At 38.1% G+C, this 24,834-nt stretch overlaps 1 protein-coding gene across 3 annotated transcripts in view; it reads left to right on the forward strand.

The window, feature by feature from the left end:
* PPP2R5D (protein phosphatase 2 regulatory subunit B'delta) overlaps positions 1-24,834 on the forward strand; it is a 57,700-nt gene that overhangs the window by 5,543 nt on the left and 27,323 nt on the right. For all 3 annotated transcript variants that reach the window (XM_058165114.1, XM_058165112.1, XM_058165113.1), the window contains exons 3-5: positions 17,708-17,924; positions 19,644-19,843; positions 21,227-21,337. In XM_058165114.1, the coding sequence (XP_058021097.1) occupies positions 17,708-17,924; positions 19,644-19,843; positions 21,227-21,337 (528 nt within the window). The remainder of the gene's footprint in view (positions 1-17,707; positions 17,925-19,643; positions 19,844-21,226; positions 21,338-24,834) is intronic.

Raw genomic sequence — 24,834 nt, forward strand, 5'->3', positions numbered from 1 at the left:
GCCCCCCACAAACCCAATCCACGATGCGTGAGAGGCATGTGCAGAAGACGATACACTTTATAAATCACCATTACTGTGGAACCGGTGGGCGGTTAGAAAATTTTACTACTAACAGAGAAACATCTTTGATTGTTATTGAGACACAGGTATTCAGACAGGAGTTGCACCCATTATTTTCTGCAACTAGAGGTTCATTGTTTCTGATATAGAATATTTAAAGTTTTCAGATCTATCCTCCAGGACTTTTTATTTCACAGTTGTATTTGTATGAAATCTGTAATATTTCATAGTTAAAATTTGGGTTATGGGGTGTAATCTTACTAGCATGTTCTTATCTTAAAGCAATGATTGGAGCAGAAATGGAGGTACTTGTTTATAGTCAATTTACATGAAGAAAAAAATAAAATTCAATCTGTGTGAACTGCACACTTCAGAACATTAGAACCACTTTATTTTCTACATTCTTTCTACTTTATTTTTTACATTCTCTCCAGTTCTTCCTTCAGCCCCTGGTAGTTTCTCATACTGTTACTTGGCATCACTACATCTACCACTCCACTATCTTTTGGTTCTTGTCTGGTTGATTGACCAATATCTGCTTCTCTGCTGGATCTGGAAATCCCATAGAATCTTAACTTTATTTTCCATAATCATTTGTGGGATCTTCCATTTAGATTTAGGAAGGCAGATTCTGTGCAGATATTCCTGTATACAATGCCAGCTACTTAATTATGCTGTTCAGTGTGTGCTGATCCTGCCTGCATCTTACACCCTGCTACTGTGTGTTGAACTATCTCTGGGGCTTGTCTGTCCTGCACCTTGGGTTGTGTGGACCCCTGCTTCTGTGGACCTGGTGCTTAGTGCTATTCTTGTGCTGCTATGATCAGTGTCTCAGTGCTGTCTTTTAGTCCAGCCTTTTCCAGCCACTGGTAGGATTTCCCAGTGTCTACCACCTCAGTTATCTGTCGATGGTACATCCCATGCAGGGTCTTCTTGCCATGGCACTTCTTCTGCTTGATTTTTGTCCCACATCTGCTGTTGCCTCAGGCATTCTCTCAGCAGCTTATCTTTGGGTGCCATCTTACTGATGTAGTCCTGCGTGCTCTGGGTCTCATCTGTGACTATGGCTTCGGCACTCACCAGATGGTGAGTGTGTGTATCTTGTGTGTAAAGAAGACACCCATTTTTCCAAAATGAAAATTATTCATTTTGCAACTGTACATACAGTCATAAAAGGTGGATCAGTACAATGGTAATATCAGAATGCTTTGAGTTTTAGTGCTTTTTTTGAAGATAGTTAATGATAAGTTCAGAAGGGTACATGTGGTAGAATAAACATATAACTTGTTAGCGCATAAAATTGATCCTGCTAATAAATAGCAGCCAGTGTTTGAAAAAGTTTGGAATAATTTTCTTCCATTGCTATTGGAATATATATACCGTGTTTCCCCCAAAATAAGGCCCTGTCTTATATTTTTTTGAACCCTGAAATTAGCACTTGGCCTTATTGCCATGCGCTCAAAAGCCCAATTGGTCTTATTATCTGGGGATGTCTTATTTTGGGGCAAACAAATATATTCTTGTGACTGTTTGGCTAACGGCCGAAAATAGCACAAGCAAGTAAAGAAAGATTGAAAAAGTAATTCTAGGGCAACCTTCCCCAACTTGCTTCCTTAGGTATGTTTGAAGACTCTAGAATTCCTAGCCAGCATGGCTGCTGGTTCCAAGAAGTGGTAAGGAAAGGAACAAAGGCAGAGCAGTAACTGAGATAGAGATGAAAAATGCAGTTAGCTCTATGTGGCTTGAGGAGGCCTTTGGTGGACACTAATGCATGCTTGCTTTATGTAGCTATCACCCCTCAGAAGTAAACTGTACAGGAAATAGGATAATATGAGCTAATTCTACCTTCTTGTAAGGCTACATTGCAAGTCTGAAGGCACAAACTTCCTGCCTTCACTTTTTACTATTTGAACCATTAAAGTCGATATTTCCTTTTTTTTTCTCTTACTGTTAAGTGACTGCAAGCTCCTACCTCTCTCAACAGAATATTTCTTAAACAGCCTCTTTTCCCTCACTCCCCAAGATCATTCATACATTTCATTACATCAGTACCTGGTGTAGTTTGCTTATACATAATTTGTTCATTAATCTGAAATTTGCTATGTTCATGCTGCATTCTAAATTTTTAAGTCATTGTTCACAAGCTAAGTGTATGGGATTGAATAACACACTAAAGCAAAAACAAACCAGCTACCTGTTGGTTTAGTAAGATATATAAGCCTAACAAGTTACACAGTGTAATACTATCCAGATACTACCTTATGTTTAAAATAAAACAAAATACTTCCCTGTACTTTCAAAACATGTAGTGGGGAAGACTAGGCTAGGGTCTTATTTCTTTGCCATGACCTTTCTGTTGATCAAATAATTGTTGACTGCTTTGCACTGACTTCTGGGTAGATCAACCCTGGGATACTCATTTGTTTTTAGAGTAAGTACAGCTAAGGAAAGTTCTTCATAGCAGAAAAAAAAAGCTTGGCTTTTAAAAACAGGTATAAAAAGAGCAGTGGGTAAAGGCCCAAAAGCACAAGTAAGGGCAAATGTTAAAAAGAAAGTCAAGAGAGCAAAGGCAACTTCAGAGTCAACATTGATAACAAGGCCTTGTTTGTCCTGGACCACATAAGAGAGCAGGATGCTGGTAAAATGTAAAGAGTTAGAAGGGTTCCAGTCTCTGCCAGAAGAACAACCATTTCTTAATTGATCTGTCAACTTCTGCATTCACAGTGCAGTTTTTATTTAGTTCTTTTATGTGGAACTGAGAATCTTCAACATTACATTGTACCTCCTTTCCCCAGCAGTGTACAGCAAAGAATATGCTCAAACAGGAGTGCTGATTCTTTTTCTTTTTGTTAAAAATAAATAGTTATTTTTTTGTAAGTTAGGTATGAAGATGGCATAGGAAATACCTTCCATATAAAAATGTTTGAAGGATACTCTACCCTCTTTACCTGACTAAATTGGGCAGCTTGTGGCCCAAAAGGTATTTGTAATCTTCTAATTTCCAATGGCTTCTGTAAGTGATCAGTTTGAAGCTTCTAAGAACTACTTCTCCCTTCCCTGAAATCTGCTGCTTAGAAGTGATAGAAGAAAGTAAGTAAATGTAGAAATCATCCATCTCTCACACAGAAGGATTCTGTTGTACATTTCTGAGTTGTACATAAATGAGTTTGGAATCCAGAGGCTATTTACTAGTTATTTTATCTTGAAATTCTGTAGCTATCTTAATTCCTTCTAGCTGCATCATTACAGAATCATAGAACTGAAATTGAAAAACATCTCGGAACTCATCTAGTCTAGTCCTCTGTTCAGTGCAAGGTGCTTTCCCAGATTTTCCCAGAAATTGGAAGAGAGAGTGCTATTTAATGTATTTAACCCTGTCCTTGCAGATGAAATGTGGGAAGGAAATCTAATAATTGATTAAATAAAAAACTATTTTCCATATGCAATTTATTCTGATTAGACTCACTCCTTCATCTTCATAGGGGGTGACATGATGGCAGTGTTCCAATATCAAAGGGGTTGTCACAAAGAGGAGGGAGTTGATCTATTCTCCAAAGCACCTAAAGAATAGAATAGAATAGAATAGAATAGAATAGAATAGAATAGAATAGAATAGAATAGAATAGAATAGAATAGAATAGAATAGAATAGAATAGAATTGAATTTTTATTGGCCAAGTGTGATTGGACACACAAGGAATTTGTCTTGGTGCATATGCTCTCAGTGTACATAAAAGAAAAGATACGTTCATCAAGGTACAACATTTACAACAATATTGATGGTCAGTATATCAATATAAATTGATGGATGCCGGCATCCCGATTCAGTCAGCTGCAGCCGCGGCTGACTGTTGGAGGCGAGTTATTGGCCCCAAAGGATAGGGTGCGCAACTTAGGTGTCCTCCTGGATGAACGGCTGTCGTTTGAAGATCATTTGGATCGGGATGCCTTGTGCACAGTCACTCACGCGCTACCTCTCGCTGATTATTGTAATGCTCTCTACATGGGGCTCTTGAGGTGCACTCGGAGGCTTCAGTTAGTCCAGAATGCAGCTGCGCTGGTGATAGAGGAGCTACCGTAGCTCCCACGTAACACCGCCTCCTGCGCAGACTGCACTGGCTACCTGTGGCCTTCGAGTGCACTTTAAGGTTTTGGTTACGACCTTTAAAGCGCCCATGGCTTAGGGCCTGGGTAATTACGGGACCGCCTGCTGTTACCTCATGCCTCCCACCGACCCATGCGCTCTCACAGAGAGGACTTCTCAGGGTGCTGTCCGCCAAGCAATGCCGGCTGGCGGCCCCAGGAAGGTCCTTCTCTGTGGGGGCTCCCACACTCTGGAACGAGCTTCCCCCGGGTTTACGCCAAATACCTGACCTTCGGACCTTCCGCCGCGAACTGAAGACACATCTTTTCATTCGCGCGGGGCTGGCTTGAATTTTATTGGTTTTTTAAATTTTCTTAAATTTTAATATCAATTTTAAATGGGATTTTAGTTTTTTATATATTTTAAAGTTTCGGGCTAATTATAATAAGTTTTTTAATTTACATTTTAAACTGTACATTGTATTGTCTTTTTTACTTCTGCCTGTACACCGCCCTGAGTCCTTCGGGAGAAGGGCGGTATAAAAATCAAATCAAATAAAATAATAAATAATAAATAAATAAATAAATAAATCATAAGGATTGCCAGCAACAAGTTATAGTCATACAGTCATAAATGGAAAGAGATTGGTGATGGTAACAATGAGAAGATTAATAGTAGTGCAGAACCATTTCTTAATTGATCTGTCAACTTCTGCATTCACAGTGCAGTTTTTATTTAGTTCTTTTATGTGGAACTGAGAATCTTCAACATTACATTGTACCTCCTTTCCCCAGCAGTGTACAGCAAAGAATATGCTCAAACAGGAGTGCTGATTCTTTTTCTTTTTGTTAAAAATAAATAGTTATTTTTTTGTAAGTTAGGTATGAAGATGGCATAGGAAATACCTTCCATATAAAAATGTTTGAAGGATACTCTACCCTCTTTACCTGACTAAATTGGGCAGCTTGTGGCCCAAAAGATATTTGTAATCTTCTGTCTAATTTCCAATGGCTTCTGTAAGTGATCAGTTTGAAGCTTCTAAGAACTACTTCTCCCTTCCCTGAAATCTGCTGCTTAGAAGTGATAGAAGAAAGTAAGTAAATGTAGAAATCATCCATCTCTCACACAGAAGGATTCTGTTGTACATTTCTGAGTTGTACATAAATGAGTTTGGAATCCAGAGGCTATTTACTAGTTATTTTATCTTGAAATTCTGTAGCTATCTTAATTCCTTCTAGCTGCATCATTACAGAATCATAGAACTGAAATTGAAAAACATCTCGGAACTCATCTAGTCTAGTCCTCTGTTCAGTGCAAGGTGCTTTCCCAGATTTTCCCAGAAATTGGAAGAGAGAGTGCTATTTAATGTATTTAACCCTGTCCTTGCAGATGAAATGTGGGAAGGAAATCTAATAATTGATTAAATAAAAAACTATTTTCCATATGCAATTTATTCTGATTAGACTCACTCCTTCATCTTCATAGGGGGTGACATGATGGCAGTGTTCCAATATCAAAGGGGTTATCACAAAGAGGAGGGAGTTGATCTATTCTCCAAAGCACCTAAAGAATAGAATAGAATAGAATAGAATAGAATAGAATAGAATAGAATAGAATAGAATAGAATAGAATAGAATAGAATAGAATAGAATTTTTATTGGCCAAGTGTGATTGGACACACAAGGAATTTGTCTTGGTGCATATGCTCTCATCAAGGTACAACATTTACAACAATATTGATGGTCAGTATATCAATATAAATTGATGGATGCCGGCATCCCGATTCAGTCAGCTGCAGCCGCGGCTGACTGTTGGGGGCGAGTTATTGGCCCCAAAGGATAGGGTGGGCAACTTAGGTGTCCTCCTGGATGAACGGCTGTCGCTTGAAGATCATTTGACGGCCGCCCAGGAGGGCCTTCCACCAGGTCCGCCTGGTTCGGCAGTTGCGCCTTCCTTGATCGGGATGCCTTGTGCACAGTCACTCACGCGCTACCTCTCGCTGATTATTGTAATGCTCTCTACATGGGGCTCTTGAGGTGCACTCGGAGGCTTCAGTTAGTCCAGAATGCAGCTGCGCTGGTGATAGAGGAGCTACCGTAGCTCCCACGTAACACCGCCTCCTGCGCAGACTGCACTGGCTACCTGTGGCCTTCGAGTGCACTTTAAGGTTTTGGTTACGACCTTTAAAGCGCCCATGGCTTAGGGCCTGGGTACTTACGGGACCGCCTGCTGTTACCTCATGCCTCCCACCGACCTGCACGCCTCACAGAGAGGACTTCTCAGGGTGCTGTCCGCCAAGCAATGCCGGCTGGCGGCCCCAGGAAGGTCCTTCTGTGGGGCTCCACACTCTGGAACGAGCTTCCCCTGGGTTTACGCCAAATACCTGACCTTCGGACCTTCCGCCGCGAACTGAAGACACATCTTTTCATTCGCGCGGGGCTGGCTTGAATTTTATTGGTTTTTTAAATTTTCTTAAATTTTAATATCAATTTTAAATGGGATTTTAGTTTTTTATATATTTTAAAGTTTCGGGCTAATTATAATAAGTTTTTTAATTTACATTTTAAACTGTACATTGTATTGTCTTTTTTACTTCTGCCTGTACACCGCCCTGAGTCCTTCGGGAGAAGGGCGGTATAAAAATCAAATCAAATAAAATAATAAATAATAAATAAATAAATAAATAAATCATAAGGATTGCCAGCAACAAGTTATAGTCATACAGTCATAAATGGAAAGAGATTGGTGATGGTAACAATGAGAAGATTAATAGTAGTGCAGATTCAGTAAATAGTTTGACAGTGTTGATGGAATTATTTGTTTAGCAGAGTGATGGCCTTCGGGAAAAAACTGTTCTTGTGTCTAGTTGTTCTGGTGTGCAGTGCTCTATAGCGTTGTTTTGAGGGTAGGAGTTGAAACAGTTTATGTCCAGGATGCGAGGGATCTGCAAATATTTTCATGGCCCTCTTCTTGATTCGTGCAGTATACAGGTCCTCAATGGAAGGCAGGTTGGTAGCAATTATTTTTTCTGCAGTTCTAATTATCCTCTGAAGTCTGTGTGTTTCTTGTTGGGTTGCAGAACCGAACCAGACAATTATAGAGGTGCAAATGACAGCCTCAATAATTCCTCTGTAGAACTGAATCAGCAGCTCGTTGGGCAGTTTGAGCTTACTGAGTTGGCGCAGAAAGAACATTCTTTGTTGTCCTTTTTTAATGATGTTTTTGATGTTAGCTGTCCATTTTAGATCTTGCGATATGATAGAACCTAGAAATTTGAAGGCAGAACAAGAAGCAATGGATGGAAACTAATCAAGGAGAGAAGCAACTAGAACTAAGGAGAAATTTCCTGACAGTTAGAACAATTAATCAGTGGAACAACTTGGCTCCAGAAATTGTGAATGTTTCAACGCTAGCTGTTTTAAAAAAGACATTGGACAACATTTATTTAAAATGGTATAGGGCTTTCTGCCTGAGCAGGGGATTGGACTAGAAGACCTCCAAGATCCCTTCCAACTCTGTTATTTTCTTATCTGTCTGTTGGTGTGTGCGGTTTTTTAAAAAGAGAAAGTGGTAGGGGTCTACACAGTTTTTAACAGTATATCTCTTGTTCAAAAGAGGCCATCCCTTCTATTTCTTCTTGTTCTCAAAATAGGACAGGGAGTATTTAGTCAACAAACTTTGCAAAAGTATATTGCTGAGGGAAGTACAATAATTTGAATGAAAACACTTCACAATATTCTGAACATTTCTTAAAAATAATATATCCAATATATGGGCTGACTCTATCAGAAATTCTCTGGTGAGACCATATTAGTAATGATATATCTGGATGTTAACTGTTTGACATTTTGACCACTTAAACCAATACAGTGTTTCTCTCCCTTTTTAATGCACTTTGCTCAAGTTTCTGGAATTGAAAAGTGGCACAAGATCTCTTTGGATTTATAATGAATTGGCTGTGGTGAATCTCGTTAATATGCAGTGGGCAGCTCCGTAGACTGGCAAGCTGCCCTATTGTCCTTGGAAAAGAAGAGGAGAGCAAGTATTATGCAGGAGAAAAAGCGGATATATGCCATCCATTTCCTAATGTCACTGGAAAGCATCATTTTGTATCAATTGTTTCACACAATGTTTTCTAGTCCAGGAAATCAATATGTTTCTCCCACTTTTTCTTATATCTATTTTTCATTCTAGTTCCTAACCTATGATGACTTCTTTGCTATCCATTGTGGGAGTGTTTACAAGCTTATAGGGACAGCTGCTTCCATTTGAAATTTCTTTATTGTACTGCTTTGAATTAGCCAGCAAGTTGCTAAGGGATAGATTTGTGAGGGGAAAAAATGAAGTCAGAGCCATTGGTATAATTCCAGTAGATGCTTTGTCAGCGTTGGTCACTGAGCCTCTGTTGCAAAATGAGGGCAGCATTTGGGAACAGATCCAGTTGAATTCTTTTCCATTTGGTGCTAGTATTTTTTGTCTCCTCAGTTTCCATGTGCCTGTCAGTTTCAGCCTTTTCTTTTATTAATGTACAGGTAGTCCTTGACTTATAACCGCAAGTGAACCCAACATTTCTGTTGCTAAGCAAGACAGTTGATAAGTGAGTTTTGCCCCAATTTACGACCTTTCTTGCCACAGTGGTTAAGGGAATCACTGCAATTGTTAAGTTAGTAACATTAATTGCTCCCCTCTTGACTTTGTCAGAATGTCACAAAAGATGATCAGATGACCCAGGACACTGCAACTATCATAAATACATGCCAGTTGCCAAGTACCCGGACTTTGGTCACATGACCATGGGGATGCTGCAACAGTTGAAAAAAACAGTTGAAAACAGTTGAAAAAAAGTTATATGCTCATTTGTGGCATTGTAGAAAGGTAGCACCCATCTGTAGAAAGTTAGCACCCACCTCTCCTAGAAGAATGAAATATTTTAGGAAATTTTAAAAAGATAGAATATTACATTTCCCCTAAATGAGAAATAGAAATATTAAGGAAGACAGAAACTCAGAGTTTCAGCTCCCTGCCCCCAGCAGATATTTGGTGCCCATTCTACAAAATCGGCCTTTCTACAAAATCGGTCTCATTCGAGACAATGATGAATCCACATACATACGGGAGGTTGAACAACTTGCGTTGTGGTGCAACTGGAACAATTTGGAACTGAACACACTCAAATCCATAGAAATGGTAGTGAACTTTAGGAGAAACCCTTCCATACTTCCACCTCTTACAATACTAGACAACACAGTATCAACAGTAGAGACCTTCAAATTTCTAGGTTTTACTATATCACAAGATCTAAAAATGGACAGCTAACATCAAAAACATCATCAAAAAAGGGCAACAAAGAATGTTCTTTCTGTGCCAACTCAGAAAGCTCAAACTACCAAAGGAGCTGCTGATACAGTTTACAGAAGAATTATTGAGTCTGTTATCTGCACCTCTATAACTGTCTGGTTTGGTTCTGCAACCCAGCAAGACAGACAGACTTCAGAGGATAATTAGAACTGCTGAAAAAACAATTGCTACCAACCTGCCTTCCATTGAGGACCTGTGTAGTGCATGAATCAAAAAAAGGGCTGTGAAAATATTTACAGACCCCTCACATCCTGGACATAAACTCTTTCAACTCCTACCCTCAAAACAACACTATAGAGCACTGCACACCAGAGCAATTAGACACAAGAACAGTTTTTTCTCGAAGGCCATCACTCTGCTAAACAAATAATTCCCTCAACACCGTGAAGCTATTTACTAAGTCTGCACTACTATTAATCTTCTCATCGTTCCCATCACCCATCTCCTTCCACTTATGACTGTAACTTTGTTTCTTGTATCCTTGTGATTTATATTGATATTGTTTCCTGATTGCTTATTTGTACCCTATGACTATCATCAAGTGTTGTACCTTATGGTTCTTGATGAACGTATCTTTTCTTTTATGTACACTGAGATCCTATGTACCAAGACAAATTCCTTGTGTGTCCAATCACACTTGGCCAATAAAAAATCTATTCTGTTCTGTTCTGTTCTGTTCTGTTCTGTTCTGTTCTGAAGGTCTTTTGTTTTGTGAATAGAATAGAATAAAATTGAATTGAATTGAATTTCTATTCTATTCTATTCACAAAACAAAAGACCTTCAGCTCCAGGGTGATAGGATTAAGACATGACCCTCAGGACATAATAGGATTATCTAGCAGCAGGGCTCACTGCATTGCAAAATCACCTGGGGACATTGCATCACCCTCCAGGCTTCAACCAAACTTGATTCAGACAAACATGACCCCACAGGGCCAATAGAATATATTCCTTGCACAGGAACAGGAAGTTCAAGGGCAAGGCCCATGAAAGGGTATAAATAACCCTCACTCTCCATCTATGTGGTCGGCTGCCTAGGACCTCAAACTCATCTGGTCCTGTTTATCAATAAACCATCTTTCTAATCAGCCTCTATGCTTCCAGTGTCTTTCTCCCCACTTGGAACTGAACCAGATGGATATTTCTTGCAACAGCATCAAAAGAAAACATAATATAAGTAGTGTTTGATTTATTACCATAATTGAACCTAAAATTGCAGTCATACGTTGAGGTTTCCCATGACTGGATACAATTTTTTGCATTTTTTTTTTCAGCAATTGTTAAGCAAATGTGATGGTAATTAAACAAATCCATTATATCCAATGGACTTTTTTTTTTTTTGCCCGAAACTGAAGGTAAATGAGGAAACTGGCAAAAAAATAAATATTTGCAGTCATTTGACTGTGGGATACTACAGTCATAAAGGTGAGCCAGTTGTCAAGCACCCAAAATGCGATCATATGCCAAAATTCTGGCATTCATTTCATAGTGAATGAATTAAGAATTTGAAAGCCGTTTGAACTCTTTTTCCCAGAATATGAGACTGACGGACTAACCATCCTTTTCCCAAATAAGACACTGAAACTTCTATTTGCTTGTCTTTATTAATGTATTTTGTTGTTGTATAGTCACGAAGACTAAATTCTTTGTGACCTCAGGGACCAAAGCACTGTAGGCTTCCTTGTCCTCCATAATTTACCCAAATTCATGTTCATTGTGTCGATGATGCTATCTAATCAATATTCAGCCCAAAGATCTCTGTTACAGTATCATGACTTAGCTGGAACCAAATACTTTACAATATATATTTATTTATTAGATTTATGTGCTGCTCATCTCACTATCCAAGTGGCTGTGGGCAACTTAATATGTAATTAAGTGAGCCCCAGAAAATATTGGACAATTTGCAATAGTTTATAAAATTCCAGCAGAACAAGATTTTGTTTGTTCCTTCCTTCCTTCCTTCCTTCCTTCCTTCCTTCCTTCCTTCCTTCCTTCCTTCCTTCCTTCCTTCCTTCCTTCCTTCCTTCCTTCCTTCCTTCCTTTTCTATGGTTGCTTATCTCTGTCAATGACTTAGGGCAACTCTAGATACTATTCTTGAGATGCTGCTTGCAGTGTGTAAGCAAGAATGGAAAACACAGTAGTGGTCAATGGGCTAGAAAAAATATCAATCTATATTCCAGTAGCAAAAAAGTATGGTCGAATTATTGAATTATTGAATAATTGCACTTATTTTATATGCTAGTAAGATAATGTTTTGGAGCCCAGATTTTAGAACTACTGGAGGTATAAGCTGGATTCAGAAGGTGCAGATCACCCAGGATCACATTGCAAATCATCCTGTGTTTAATGGAAAATACAAGAGAATTCCAAAACATACTTCTTTTTCCTTTATTGATTATATTAAAAATTGGAGAGTATAAACAACAAAAATTGTAGACAGCATTTTAAAGCAAGGGTGCATACTATTAGTCATCCCCATACTGAACAATTCATATTCTCACCGAACAGTAACAGAACAGAATATGGAGTGACTCAGTGGTTCAAAATTAGTAAAGAAGCATATCAAAATTGCACAGTGTCATCATATCTGTTTAGCTTATATGCAGACTATACCTGGCAAAACTAGAGGAGAACTTAAAATTACTGGAAATAGTATTAAGATATATTGTTAATGCCATTTGGATGGCTGTGAGGAACACTTTAAAAAAATCTCTAATAGAAGGTGAAAGATGGATGTGCAAAAGCTGCTGTTATTCTCTGTAGTGATATTAATTTTTAAAAGCAAATGTTACATCAACTACTAGTGCCAAAGCCATGCAAATTAGTGAAGAAGTACTGTAGGAAACTAATATTCAAAAATCTGTGGCGGTGATGACTTTAACCATGACATAAAGATATCTGCTACTAGAACTAGATAAATAAGGACTATGACAAATCAAGACAAAATATTGAACTGTAGGGAGACCATAGTTTCAACAAAGTTACTATTACTATTAATTGTAGGTCCTCGACTTGCAGCAGGTCGTTTAGTGAATATTTGAAGTTATAACAGCAATGAAATAAGTGATTTATGATAGTTTTTCATACTTATGACCACTGCAGCATCCCCATGCTCACATGACCAAAATTCAGGCACTTGGCAACTGACTCATTTTTATGACGGCTGCAGTGACCCAGGGTCATGTGATCCCCTTTTGCAAACCTCTGACAGGCAAAGTCAGCGGGGAAGCCAGATTTACTTAACAATTGTGTTATTAGCGTAACACGTGCTGTGATTCACTTAACAACTTTGGCAAGAAAAGTCGTAAAATGGAGCAAAACTCACTTAACAAATATCTTACTTAATAACAAAAATTTTGGGCTCAATTGTGGTTGTAAGTGGAGGACTACCTGTACATGGTCTTCAGAAAGGTTAAATGAAGAAAAATCGATGTTGAAGAAAGCGCGAGAATATTTTGTATAATAAAAACAAACCATTCAATACTGGATACAGTAAAACCAGACAACTAATTAGAAGCACTAACAATGACAAATGATGCAGAAGCAAGCCTGTTCCTGATGCTTAGAAAATTTGAATACAATTGAATAAAAAGGCTTGCAGAAGACCAGATGGCTAGATATTTTCAGTGATGTCACTAACTTGAACTTAGAGGAACTTAAAAAAGTAGTTACTTATGGGTAAGCATGATGAAATGTTTATTGGTTCACAAAGATCAGAAGTGAATAATACTCAACATTCTATAACTAAAATGCCAATTTTCTGTTTTTGTTTGGTTTGTAATACATTTTCAGGAGCATCTGTCTTGGGAGACTTTTAATTAGTTCTTTATGAAGTCCTAACTGAATTTTCACAAGAGAAAAACAATAGAAATTTATAAGAAGAATTGCTAGCATAGTAAATACGCTTTAATATTCAGTGACCTGAGTTGAAAGCCCTGCATTCAAACTTTTCCAAAATTCAGTGTAAACTGCTATGTTAGTGGTAGAGTAGCAGCTTTATTGTCTAGGGTCCTGGATTCACTTCTGGACATTTCCACAAAGAGCTGGGAATTTGTGGCTGAGACTCAGGAAACCTAGTATCAGTCAGTATAGAGATAATGCTAGATAGATTAGTGATCTTGTACAGTATAAGATAGCTTCCTTTATAGAGTTTGGTCAACTCTATTCTTACTATAATAACTCTGGTTTTGCAATTTGACCTTTATAATTCCTTGGAGCTTCAACAGGAAAATCTTTCTTATCCTCTGTGTAGGTACTAGGGGTTTTATTCACACTTCTCACACCTGACAATTTTTAAAGCAAATAGAACTTCAAAATTTATATTGTTTGTGCAATTTAGTTCTCTTTTTTCCTACTACATCTCTTTTTGTTTTTGGTGTTATTTGATATGAAAGTAATCTCTCAGATAAGAGACTGCTTATTAATAATCAGCAAGGATGAACACATCGTGGCTGAGTCATACATGGGAAGCTTGCCATTACATTTCTGTTGTTTTGACGACTTTCAGTTGGATGCATGAATTGTTGCTTTTCGAAGCACTGTATTTGAATTTATCTGGAGAGGGTATAAGTATTCTTTCTATAACAATCTGATAATTCATTTGTGCATCAGATAATGATGTGTTGTTCTAGATAAGAACTGTGAAGAAAAAATACTGAACATTTTGACCATTGGTGAAGGGTCTTATTCTAACCTTTTCCAAAAACACTAGTGCATTTAAAAACTTTTTTTAGTAGATTGTTTTTGTAAGATTTTAAAATGAAATGCATAATTACAAAATGAAGTATATTCTTAAAAGAGAGGGCCGAAAGATGCGCTTATCTTAAAATTACCTTTCCACGCAAAATTACCATTCCAAAGTTGGTATTTTCAACATTATAACATGAAAGAAAGGAAAGTCAAGTAGATAATGTGTTTTCTGATTTCCTTTTCTTCCCTAATAGGTAGCACTGTATGAGCTTCTTTAAAGGTGGGGTTTCTTAGTTTTGAATAAATGGTAATATAGAGCAGGCAATTCTGGATTACAAAATATATAATAACTGAATGTTAGTCATATGGTATAGAAATTATAGTGTCAGCTTTGGAAGCCATATTAGGCTGGAAGCTTCCGTGCTGCCACTTTCTCATGTGTGGGAAAGTAGAAGGGGGGATTTAGTAGAGGAGTTGCCATTAGACATATTAACATTCTTCCTGCCGGTCAAGGTCAGGCCGATCCTGCATCTGGAGAAGTATGGTTGGAGTGATGTCTCGAGATGGGACGATTAGTGATTGGGCCATGTGATTGGCAGAAGAGTCGGGGTGGTTTTGGGGTTTTTGATTTATTGAGGGAAAACCCGGATCTCTCAGATTCGGATTTTCCCAGATGTGCCAGTTTACCTATCCTAGTAAAAGAACTTTGAAAGATGCATGCTTCTGAGTTTTACTTGGCGAGGTTTTTTTTCCCTGGAATGCTGACATATAATTCAAAACATCTGGAAGGTACTAGATTTTTATCACTAATTTAGAAGCTCAAATGTCTACCTTGGGTGTAACTTGATTAAATAAATAAAATTCAGAGCATGCTTTGAAATAATTTTATTTTTATTCTCTGTAGTGACAGGAAATCAAACCTTATTAAATGTAACATGACTGAATATAACTAAAATCCCAAATTAATTAGCACATTTCTCATCTGTTGTGGGCACACCTTGATAAACATCACATAATGGAACGACATATAATAAATATAATTTCAGCGGTCATTTTTTAAAAAGTATTGTTTTGAGAGTCTGATACGCTTCCTGTTTGTATAAATCGCTCTTTGCTGTGCAAGATAAAGAAAAGGCATTATGAATTGTCTTAATACCATTTTTTTCAATTTGTTCCCTCATATATTTCAGAATGTATCTATTTTAGTTTCAAGAGATCAATAGGTCAAATAACAAATAAAAAACTATTTTTGATGAAAGTGCTAACTTTAATAAGTGCCTGTCGTCTTATTAAAGACATCAATGAAACTAGAAAACGTATTGTTTCCCATTTTATTGAAACCATAAGGCTGTGATTATTAGCATTGGATTATAACAATTTATTAAACCAACTTCAAATTATGTGCTACAGCCTTCCCTTGTTCCAAAGCTGGTACTATAACTATATATGTTTTGGTTTAGGCAGGATAAGAATCAGTGCTTAATTAAAGTACAAAGAGCTTTGGTCTTTGGTTAATGACCATCTGTTCAGTGACAGTCAAAGTTTCTGCAACACTGAAGAAATGGTATTTAAAGTCCAGTGCCTGTAAAGTTAGGTTTTACAGCTTTTTTGCAGTCATACTAGTCACATGTAAGAATTTGGGCCTCTGCTTCAGCTCCAGTGCTGCTTCTGCCACTGTTGCCATTTAGGAGTGCCACCTCAAGCCCAGTGCCACAGTGCCAGCCCAAATCACCTCTGCTGCCCGGCACTCTGATAGCTCTTCCAGTCCCAAATGACCTTCAACTGCTCATTCTTCCCATTGCTGATAAAGTGTACCTGGCCCGGCCCTGTGAAAGGCAATTGCTGGCCACACCAGGCCTTCTACTCCTCCCCATATTACACACACGTGCAGCCTTCTTGTGATACTTTAGAAATCCTCGGAAACTTCATGAAGCAACACAAAGAGGCTGTGCACAATTTGGAGAAGTACAGCACATGCAACATGGAGAAGTGCACACACTGCCTTGTTGAAGATACGTTGGGCAGGGCCATTGGAGCACAGGGTAGCAAGAGTGGCTAAACTTTGCTCTGGGGTGGCTCCTTGGTACTATTAGGGCTGAAATAGAGGCCTCAGGGTGGCAAGAAAGCAGCTGAAACTCCTGAAGGCTCTGAGTCTTTTCTTCAGCCTAGTGCTGCTTTTTTTGCCACTATGGAGTGCTGCTATGTATAAAAGGGAAGGGATGAGGGACAAGATGGCAGCCTCCTATCTTAGGAGGAGGACCTATCCCAGGGATGGATGAAGTTAAAAATGGCTTGGGGTTGGTCCTTACCTAATAACTGCTGGAATTTGGTTAATGATGGTAACAGGGACTGCCAGGATTGTCCTTGCTATGTGATGTGATCACGTGATGTGCTTTACAACCACATTGCTTAGCAACTGAAATTCTGGTCCTAATCACTGTTGTTAACTGAGGACTTACTGAGTAGAAGAAAAAGAAAGATGATTTCTGTGTGAAAAGCACTGGTGAGTGGGATTTTAGTTAAATCACATATTCTCCTAGTAGGCTGCAGAATGGTTCAGGAATGGTTCAGGATAGAGTGCAATCTGCCTGGAGACTGAGTCATAATTTTTTGCTGAGCTGTACCTCTCACAATTGCAGTATAAAACAAGTAGGCTTGGAAATTTGTGTTTGATTTAGAGTGTTTCTAGTATGATTGCTTGAACTATGAAAGGAGGAATGAGTACATACATAAACAAAACTTACTTAATAATACCAATACTGTCTGGACTAGGCCTCTCTGAGCAGTGTTGCCATCTAGATAGGAATAATACAGAGTCCTTTTGGGTGTTGGTAAAATTAGTACTGTATTGTATATATTTCTAAAATTAAACTCCAGATTGCCACCTTTTAGTAAATTTATGTGTGAGAGACACAGTTATATATGTGGTCATAAATGTATTTTTATATATATATCTGCTAGTGCTAGGGCAAAAAAACCACTGATAGTTAAATTCAGTTATCTATATGCTGCAATTCAGTAACAAAATATAACAATAAGACAAATAAAATATACTGCACCAGGGAATGATAGCTTAACTATCCGTTTGTGAGGTGGAATCCCAGCTCTCAAATCAGACTCAAAGTGGTTCTCTGTGGAAACCAGGCCTTAATGGCTTTTCTGAATGCCAAGAGGGTTGGTGCTGATATAATCCTAGGGTGTGCTGTTACGCAGAAGGAGATAGTAACTGAAAGACACATCTTCATATCTGCAGATGTTAATACTTTTTAGAGGGACCTTCCAGATTTATTTTTCAGCACTGATTCCTCAATACTGTGTGAGGGTCTTCCAGTAGATCATTCCCCAGGAGATTTAATTCCAGGCTTTGAACCCCAAATGGCTATTACTGCATGTTCCACAAAGTAAAGATTTTTGAAATCCTAGTGATATAATTTAAATATATAATTAAAATAAAATTAGATTTTTTAAAAATGTACATATTAACCAGAGCCTACATTCTGTGTTTTTCTTCAGATCCAGCAGCAGCAGCAGCAACAGCAGCAGCAGCAACAGCAGCAACAGCAGCAGACCTCAAATAAGCGTCCTAGTAACAGTACCCCTCCACCAACCCAGCTGAATAAGATCAAGTACTCAGGGGGACCTCAGATTGTAAAGAAAGAACGACGGCAAAGTTCCTCTCGTTTCAACTTAAGCAAGAACCGGGAGCTTCAGAAGCTTCCTGCCCTTAAAGGTGAGAACAGATTTTCTGGGCAGGGGCAATGGGTCCTTAGGAAGATTTCAGCAGAGGAACAGATGGCTTTAACAGCCATGCTAATTTGAGTGGCTGTAGTACAGAAAGGAAATACCTCTTAAGTCTGGCAAGATATCACACTGCATTGCATTGTATTAAATTTTCCAGGGATCTGTCACTTAGAAGTTATAAATAATTGTAGTTATTCTCTCATGGGGTTAAGGAATTTACAAGGACAGAATGGATGAGACAATTAATCAAAGTCAGAAAGCTGATGTTGTGTAGTTGTTAAGATAAGATTTAAGGTTTAAATCCCCACTAAATAATGATGCAGCTCATTACATGATTTGGGATCAAACATTCTTAGTCCATTGTTTCCACAAAGTTATGAGGCTAAAATGAGGGGAATTTCCTATATGGATCACTTCAAGCTTCTAGAGATGGTCATAAATAAACTATATTATGGATTAACCAAATTCCATACTTAGCACAAGTTGCTTCCATATATTTGCTGAGAAGTAAGGTAGTAAAGTGTGTGAAAGATTTGGATGTCAGAAGCATTTTGTCTTGGAAAGTCCCTGGAAGTCTCTATGCAGAAGATACTAGGATCTTGGATGGAGATGTCTCATACCTGGGATGTCATATGGGTTTTATATTTGCATGGCATCATTTTCCCATACAGGAGACAGACTGTAATGCCTAGTTGCATAAAACTGACCAAATACTTTAAAGAGGTAATAAATGTATTGATTGTGTTGAACCACATAGTATTTTGTGTGAGCTCTCTGTGCAGAAGTTCTGTGTCTTTGGCAAGTAGTATTTCCTTGCCATGAGCTCATTTGGTTTATCAGAAAGATTCTCTTCACAACCAAAATACTGAGGCCCTGCCAGTATCACAACCCTGATGGTTGTGAAAGAAATCACAAGTAGTACTGCTTTAATTATTTACTAAGATTTAAGGTGTGGTTCTGAAGGAAACATGGAAGATTTAAGGTGTGGTTCTGAAGGAAATACATGGAGGATAGGGAAATGAATTGAAAGAGACCTATGGAAAAAACTTAAATTCCTTCATGGTTGATAATTGGAGAATAATATGAACATCTTATCTATCTCAACAGTATTGTCTGTGAGCCTAGAGAAAGCAGAAGAGACCTTAGAATAGAATAGAATAGAATAGAATAGAATTTTTTATTGGCCAAGTGTGATTGGACACACAAGGAATTTGTCTTGGTGCATATGCTCTCAGTGTACATAAAAGAAAAGATACGTTCATCAAGGTCCAACATTTACAACAATATTGATGGTCAGTATATCAATATAAATCATAAGGATTGCCAGCAACAAGTTATAGTCATACAGTCATAAATGGAAAGAGATTGGTGATGGGAACAATGAGAAGATTAATAGTAGTGCAGATTCAGTAAATAGTTTGACAGTGTTGATGGAATTATTTGTTTAGCAGACTGATGGTATATTATATTATATATTTTATATTATATAAAATATATATTATATATTATATTATATATTATTATATATTATATTATTATATTATATTATATATTATATTAATTATATAAAATATAATATATATTATATTATATTATAATGGTACAAGGAAGGAGAAGAAAAGCTGTTATGTGTTTTTTTTGGATTTTGGAACATTAAAATACTTAAGAGCAGAAAGGAAATATTTTTGCCTTTTATCTTCTCCCTCAGATGCTCCTCCTCATGAACGGGAAGACCTCTTCATACAGAAGTTACGACAGTGCTGTGTCCTCTTTGACTTTGTTTCTGACCCACTCAGTGACTTGAAATTCAAAGAGGTCAAACGAGCAGGACTCAATGAAATGGTGGAATATATTACTCATAATCGGGATGTTGTCACCGAAGCTATTTATCCTGAAGCAGTTATCATGGTAAGTATTGATCTACTTCTGGCTGCTGCTCCCAGCTAAAAAGAGGGACGGGCATCTTTTTTTCAACTTCAGGATACTATTGTGCCTTCTGGCTTAAGGCACCTAAAAACAGAAACAGATGGAATTAAAAGATGATAAGGGACCAAAAACTAAGACATATAAGAGCAAGCTAAGGGAACTGGATATGCTTGATTTAGAGAACAAATATAATAGCATGCAATAATAACTTAGGAATATAAAAATACTTTCCAAGTTCTTGAAGGGATGTTACCCAAAAAGAGGCCAAACCTATTCTCTGTCATCCCAAACCATAGGACGGTGATCTTGAATTACAGGAAGATGGTTATCAGTTGAAAAAGAATAAATTCTTAACAATAATACCAATTCAACAGTGAGAAGTGATGACCTGCCCTTTTCTTGATGTGTTCAAGAAGCTAAACAGCTAGTTAGAAACTAATCCCTTTTGTTGGAGTGCTTTAATTTGGATTCCTATGATAAAGAGGGAAATGTTGATGGCATTATTATTATTATTATTATTTTATTATTTATTAGATTTATAAACCGCCCTTCTCCCGAAGGACTCAGGGCGGTGTACAGCCAGATGGCTGTACATAATGTATAATGTATAATGTAAAGGCATAATGGCCCTCTCCTATTTTTAATTCTATGAAGTCTCAAACCTTGTGTTCTGATGGTTCAATTCAGCTCTTTTTATCCAGCTTTTTAAAGTGTGGAAAAGGGATAACAGTGTAAGCTCTAGCTCCCCTTTTCCACTTCTGACTTCTGGGCAGGGCGGTATGAAATGGTATTGCAGCCATTTTAGGTTGAATGAAGTTATAGTGTGCCTTGTGATTGAGAATCACGAAGCTTGTGGACCTAGTTACATAAAGCTGTTGTAGTTCCGCTTCATACATTTTTGTTGCAACAAACTGGTGAATAGCTATGGTTTGAACTAACGTCTCTGATTCCATATTAAGGTTAGAATTTGACAGTAGTTAAAGCAGGCTTATGAATAACATTCTAAAGGAGCACCATGGAGGAATTAGCAAAAGCAAATACCTGAATGTACTAGCTAGATGGTATTAATCATTTCTTGGTAAGCTGAAGGTGATGTACATTAATAGCATGGGAGATAGGTACACAGTAATGCATAGAAATAGACAGTAAGTCATGGAATATTGAGAAATAGACACCAGTAAGTCATGGAAAACCTTAGAAGGTTTTTTTATTTTTAATGAAGTTTTTTCCTTCTTGGAATTGGGGAAAGCGTATAGCTCTGGAGACAGTTAATATTTGGTTAGCAGTTTCCTAATGAAGAGGGATTGCACTGAGTCATTGAGTCAATCTGCAGAAACATCTCTATTTTATTGTCATATTTCTCAGTTTTCAGTGAATCTTTTCCGGACACTTCCACCATCATCTAATCCTACAGGAGCAGAATTTGATCCTGAGGAAGATGAACCTACACTAGAAGCTGCTTGGCCACATCTCCAGGTAATAAAACAGTATTTTGCCATATTACTATCCCTTTTTTCACCTTATGGAAATGTTTAAGGAACAACTTGAGCTAGATGTTATTTAAGATTTTTTTAAAAAAAGAAGAGATTGGACAACAGGTGGTATTCAGTAGGTTCTGACCAGTTCTGGAGAACCGGTAGTGGAAATTTTAAGTAGTTCAGAGAACCAGTAAATACTACCTCTGATTGGCCCTGCCCCCATCTATCCTCTGCCTCCTGAGTCCCAGCTGATCAGAGGAAATGGGGATTTTGCAGAAATCTTCCCCTCGAGTGGGAAGGGAATGGAGATTTTACAGTATCCTTCCCCTGCCACGCCCACCATGCCACGCCCAGAGAACCAGTATTAAAAAAATTTGATTCCCACCACTGTTGGACAACCATTTGTCTGAAATTGTATATGATCTTCTGCGGGAGCAGACGTTGGACTAGAAGAGCTCCGAGGTCCCTTCCATCTCTGTTCTCTTCTGTTCTATTCTAGAAATTTGATGTTTAGAGATATTGCTAGTTCATATGAATTTAAACACAGTTGTCAATCTGAAGATTGTATCATATTGCAGGTCTTCTATTTAAATGTTTTGGCCTTTTTGCCCAGGAACAACCAACTTTTTTAATATGATTATGCCCATTTATTTGAGTTCAGCTGTTAGTTTGCAAAAAAGTTATTCATCCTGCTTCAGATCATGACCTACCTATCTGCTTCTTGGATCAGTTGAGAACTAGCTTAGATAAGTAACTATGCAGTTTTCTTTTATCAGCTGTGGTGTGGCATCAATTTAGTTCTAAAAGGAGACTTAAAATGTTCATGGAGGATAGAGCTTGTCACAATATTATTTGTTGGATATATAAAGCTGCTAAATTGAGAAAATCTGGAGAGCATACAGAATTAAAACAGAATTAAAAAATATTTGCTTATTTTTTACAGAAGCAAATGTATTTTATTAGAAATATATTTTAAAGAATAAAAATCCTTCAATATGTTTGTTAAAGAGAACCAGATCCTTATAAAACACTGTATAAAAATGCAGCTATACAGTCCAACAGATATTATACAATGCATTGGAGGAAAAATACAGATAAATCCAAACCCCCATCATTCACCGGCCAAGATCACAAATTTTAAAGATGCTAAAGAAAATACAGGTTATAATACAGATTGTAAGGATGCTCCTGCCTCTTTTTTTTTTACTGCCCTTGGAGGTACATTCTAATAATAATTGTTGAAAAATGGTGGTGTCATTTTTAATACTTAATACTAAATCAACTCAATTCACTCAGACAAACTCAGGGAAAAGAAGGGACGCCCTGCCCATGGATGTGATTCAGCTTTACTAATTTTTACTAAATCACCCAACCCATTGCAGTTCCCTCCCCACCCAAATTTCCCCAGCCCTGCTTGAAGGGAGTGGAGGAAATGCTTTAATGACTCCCATAAGAGCTATTCACTCAATACTTTGTCCTGTACTTTTCACCGTGTAGTGGGGTAAAATTGTGATTGTCACAAAAACTGGTCAAGCAGTACATAGTTTTGTTTCTGCTAAAAAGATAAAGTTTTTCTAGGGTGTAATTCAGATTGGAAAGTGTAAATCTGCTCCAAAAGGAGAATTGTTACTCCATAATAGATTAGTTTTATATTCACATCTTCAGTCTAAATCAACAGACCTTCTTAGTCACACACCACTTCTGCTTTGGCATTTGTTCAGGGAAGGCTTTCCATTTGCAGACTCAGTTATTTTTGTACTACAGAAACACAGCCCTCAGGGTTTCTACTAGAGAAAATGAACGAACATTGGTATGAAGTAGAATAAGGTCGCTAAACTGAATTCAAAAGTATAATATAACATTTGGGCGGGTTCTAGTTTTTGAATTTTGATTTTTGTGTCTTATTTGTTAACTGAAAAACTGATGCCAAACAGCAAATCCCCAGCTGTCTTAGGCTGATTTAAAAAAATCCAAGGAGGTTAATATTTAGATAAGAGACCACAAGGAAATCTCAAGGCCAATAAGGCTAGTCTGGGAAGTTGAGAAAATATTCTAGAAGATAGCTAATCTTTTCACCATTGTTGGCAGGGAAACAAAACAAATACCTCCCTGAAGTATGCCTGAGTCAAATTCACTAGTCATACTTGATTGAAAATATATATATATTTGTTTTCTGAGGTATTCGCGGGTGTTTGTATGTAGGTCTTTGGTTATTCGGGTTTTCTCCCGCGTAAAATTAGAAGTGTCTTGGTGACGTTTCGACGAAGTCTCATTCGTCATCTTCAGGCTTCAGCTTCGTGCTTCTGGGAGCAATGTGTGATTGCAGCTGTTTCTTCCTTTTTAACTGCTAGTGGGGGTTTGAACTGATTGGGTGGGAGCTTGGCTGTGCTCTGATTGGATGGGGGTTTTTTTGTGCTCTGATTGGCTGGGGGTGTATCCTGTTTGGGTGGGGGCTTGGTTGTGCTCAGATTAGTCTGAGTAGCAGGGGGATTTGAACTGGTGAACTGCATTGCTGTTGTTTGGCTTCGTGTTTGTGGTCGTGCTACATCTTCATAGTGGGTGCATGTATGGATTGGAGGGGTTTGAAATGGCTAATGTTGCAACTGCAGTCTGGCTTCCGGTCCTTGGTCGTGCTTCATGATCAGTGTGGGTTTGGGTCTGTTTTCTGGGTGGATGTGTGGTGGTGACATCCTGGGTGGACCTCGTGAGTGTGGGTCTGGTGTCATTCCTCGTGCTAGGGACTCGTTTGTCAATAAGGGCGGGTTTCCAAATGGCTGGTAGGCGGGAGGTATCATCTCATGTTTATTCATGCTGTGTGGGCGTTTTCTATCTCGATGGCTTCTCTGATTAATCTGTTGTTAAAGTGTTCAGTTTTGGCGATAGTTCTGGTCTTTTTAAAGTCAATATCATGTCCTGTGGCTTTAAGGTGTTGGACCAGGGAAGAAGTTGGTTCCTCTTTTTTGACTGAGTTCTTGTGTTCTTCAATGCGTGCACTTATTCTTCTGTTGGTTTGTCCAATGTATGTGGTGGGGCAGGCGGTGCATGGGATTTCATATACACCTTGATTTTCTAACTCAATTTTGTCTTTGGGGTTTCTTAGGATAGTGGATATTTTTCGGTTTGTGCAGAATGCTGTCTTGATGTTGTGTTTGTGGAGGATCTTGCTGATTCTGTCTGTGGTGCCTTTTATATATGGGAGGAGGGCTGTGCCATTTTCTTGTTCTCTGTCTTGGATTTTAGTGGGGGGTTCTTTTTGGATTAGTTTGGTGATTTCGAGTCTGATTTTGTTAGCGTCATCGGGGTTGATTTTGGTCAGGCTGGTTTCAACTCCGCATATAATGGTTTCAGTGGGGATGTATTTGGGAGTGACTGCAAAGTTGAATCCTTTGGAAAGGACATCGATTACAGCTTTGGTGAGGATCCTATCTGAGATGTTATGCACTGTTTGTTTCATATGTGGCTGTGAGGGGGGAGGGGTTTGTTTCTGGCGTTCTT

The sequence above is a fragment of the Ahaetulla prasina genome, chromosome 1 (assembly GCF_028640845.1).
Source record: "Ahaetulla prasina isolate Xishuangbanna chromosome 1, ASM2864084v1, whole genome shotgun sequence".
NCBI lineage: Eukaryota > Metazoa > Chordata > Lepidosauria > Squamata > Colubridae > Ahaetulla > Ahaetulla prasina.